Source organism: Diaphorina citri, unplaced genomic scaffold (genome assembly GCF_000475195.1).
Source record: "Diaphorina citri unplaced genomic scaffold, Diaci psyllid genome assembly version 1.1 scaffold5272, whole genome shotgun sequence".
Taxonomy (NCBI): domain Eukaryota; kingdom Metazoa; phylum Arthropoda; class Insecta; order Hemiptera; family Psyllidae; genus Diaphorina; species Diaphorina citri.
In genome coordinates this window covers 5469-8240 of record NW_007382648.1, presented here as the reverse complement: position 1 = coordinate 8240, position 2772 = coordinate 5469, and the positions used below count along the sequence as shown (strand labels likewise).

Sequence of the window (2772 nt, the reverse complement as noted above, 5' to 3'; positions counted from 1 at the left end):
GGGCGGGAATCGAACCCGCGGCCTAGCGCTTACAAGGCAGACGCACTACCAACTAAGCTAACTAGGCTGGCCTGAGTGTTTCACCGCCGTTTTTATTTCGCATCAATGAAATAACCGCTACTGCTACATTAGACGCTTGTGGCCTGTGTCGTAGCATGCTCATCCCGTAGTATGCCCCTCATCAGATGGGCGATAAGAGACACAAATACTTCCCATTTAGGTGCTGGATCAACACGAGGACACCAGAATGTGACCCGTTGAAATATTTACAATCGAAAAAAACGGGTACATTTTTTTGTCTATATTGGGCATCGAACCCGGACCCTACTGCATGGCAAGCAAGCACGTTACCACTGGGCTAACCGTGGCCCCGAATAGGGGCACTGAGGGTTAACACAATACCACTGAGGGTTAACACAGTCTCAAGAGAATGCCCTAGGCATTAATCCCGCCCCTGAGTTAGAATTTTTCAATATTTTTTTCTTTCTTTCTTTATTCAATTTTCGTTTTCTTTTGTTAATTTATCATTTTGTTATTTTGTTTTGTGTAGTGTACCTCTTTGTAAATGTTGTAAAATTCTAATAAAGTGTTATATCTTATATTATAAGAACAAGATCCATTCACTCGTTCACATTTCACACACTGATCGCTCTATCTCGAGAACCACAACACCTAGAAAGCTGAAATTTGGTAGGAATATTCCTTTTGTGTAATAATAAGAGTTTTCTTCGACCATATTTCTCTTTTTTTCACATAGATTCTCACTTCTCAACCTCCCCCCATGCTGACCCAACACTCGCCTCAACAATCCAACCAGCAACAGCAGCAAATCATACAGAATGTACAACAGCCCAATCAGCAGCAAACTGGTAACACCACGGTCCTGCCTCAGCACACGCAACTAGTGCAGACTTATCCTACGGTTCAGGTAAAAATATGAAGAAAACGGACCACCCCGAGGCATGTCGGTACAAGGTGTTGGGTAAGTCCATTATAACTCTAAAGTCTAAGTTAAGAATGCTCCTATTAAGTTGAGTTAGAAGGTCTCTTTACAACCAGGGGCAGTGATGGGTTAGGTTAATATGTATTTTGTTTTTTTTATTATTGTTATTATTTATTTATTTATTTAGTTCATTTGAATTTTTTAGTTGGCCAAAAATATTAGGTTACAGGGGGTCTGGTCGATTGAATCAAATCAGGTACATCTTCATGTCTTCTGATGAAGTGTTTCGCACATCGAAGCTTTTACCCCTACATTTGACCTTAATCACAGTTATTTATAACTAAGGCGAACCCTCGCGTTGCTTCCCCACACACTCACACACACACATTCATTTTTATATATTAGATAGGTTACTACATTAAGTTCTAATATGTTGCTACTTGACAGATTGACTCTCCTAGAGAAGTACATTAAGTTCTTCTTGGTTTTTAGTTCCATGATGAAAGGTAATTTCTGTCAGGTGGCTACTTATCTAGCTGAAGTCAAGTTTGGTTTAAATCTAATTTAGGGGGTATTTCTAACGCCAAGTTACATTCCCTGCAGATCACTCCTTTGATCGTGTTGGATTCTAATAAAATTTCTTTTATTTTGTGCTTTGTAATCTTCTTTATATTTGATTTCAGCTGTTTCATCCCCATCACATCCAAGTCTAATGTTAATAAACTCCCTCTTTCCTTTTAGAACTTTCTTATTTGTGTGGGGTTTTGGGTTTAATATAATAATATTGAAGTTTATTTTATACCACATAAACAATAAAATGTTCTTTTGTACTTTTATGTCATTCGCTACTCAATGACTACCATTTATGCTCCTCTGAGAGATAAAAAGGAGATGGAAAGGAAACATGTTGAACAAAGAGATAAAAAAAAAAAAAAAAAAACAGCGTTATCGATGAGTGCTCATGTAAAATTGGTGCTCTTCTATGCAGGAGGTCGTGGGTTCGAGTCCCAAACGAATTGACATGTCATACCATCAGACATGTCATAACATCAGACATGTCATAACAGACATGACATGTGATCATTCTTCAATACAAATCCCTAGTTTTAAGCTAACACCCTTCTTTACAAGACCCTTTCCAGCTGAGAAGATACCTGCAACTTTTTCTAACCTTTCAAGAAATCCCTAATTCAACCCAAGAAGACAGTGCCTTTTCAGACGCATTCGACAAAGTCAAACGCACAAAAAAGTGGACCACAAGGATTCATTTTCGGACCTTTCCTCTAACCCTAATCTTGTTCTGACCTCCCCGTGTTTTTATGTTCAGTACTCTAGCGCCGTCTGACGGAAAGCCCCCGAACCACGCGACTAGAAATGAGAAACCCTCTGAGCCCCCAGGTTTGTACGGAACGCTACGACACTGAAGATTTGTATGACTCCTTATGACGGTATTTGTGTACATTCCCTTCCTTTTTTTGTTTTTTTTTTTCTCCGCGTTTGATGAGTGGCGTGGGTGAAAATATAGATGGTTTTCATTTTCTTCTTCTCCCTTGTGTTTCTATTTTTGCCCACTGTCTCCAATTATTATAATCTATTATTTTTTCCCTAACTACTATTTCCAACTCTATTCTCTCTCTTTTTTTAAAAAAAGATGAGTGTTTCACCGCCGTTTTTATTTCGTAGCGATGAAACAACTGCTACATTGGACGCTTGTGGTCTGTGTCGTAGCATGCCCATCCCGTAGTATGCCTCTCATCAGATGGGCGAGAAGAGACACAAGACTTCCCATTTAGGTGCTGGGTCAACACGAGAACACCAAAAAGTAACCC

At 39.3% G+C, this 2772-nt stretch overlaps 1 protein-coding gene across 1 annotated transcript in view; it reads left to right on the top strand.

The window, feature by feature from the left end:
* Positions 1-942: 942 nt before the first annotated feature.
* Positions 943-2772, top strand: part of LOC103521456 (protein FAM170B-like) — a 5494-nt gene continuing 3664 nt past the window's right edge. Inside the window, exons 1-2 of the mRNA XM_008486568.2 lie at positions 943-982; positions 2271-2341. Coding sequence (XP_008484790.1) covers positions 963-982; positions 2271-2341 — 91 coding nt within the window. The 5' untranslated portion in view covers positions 943-962. The remainder of the gene's footprint in view (positions 983-2270; positions 2342-2772) is intronic.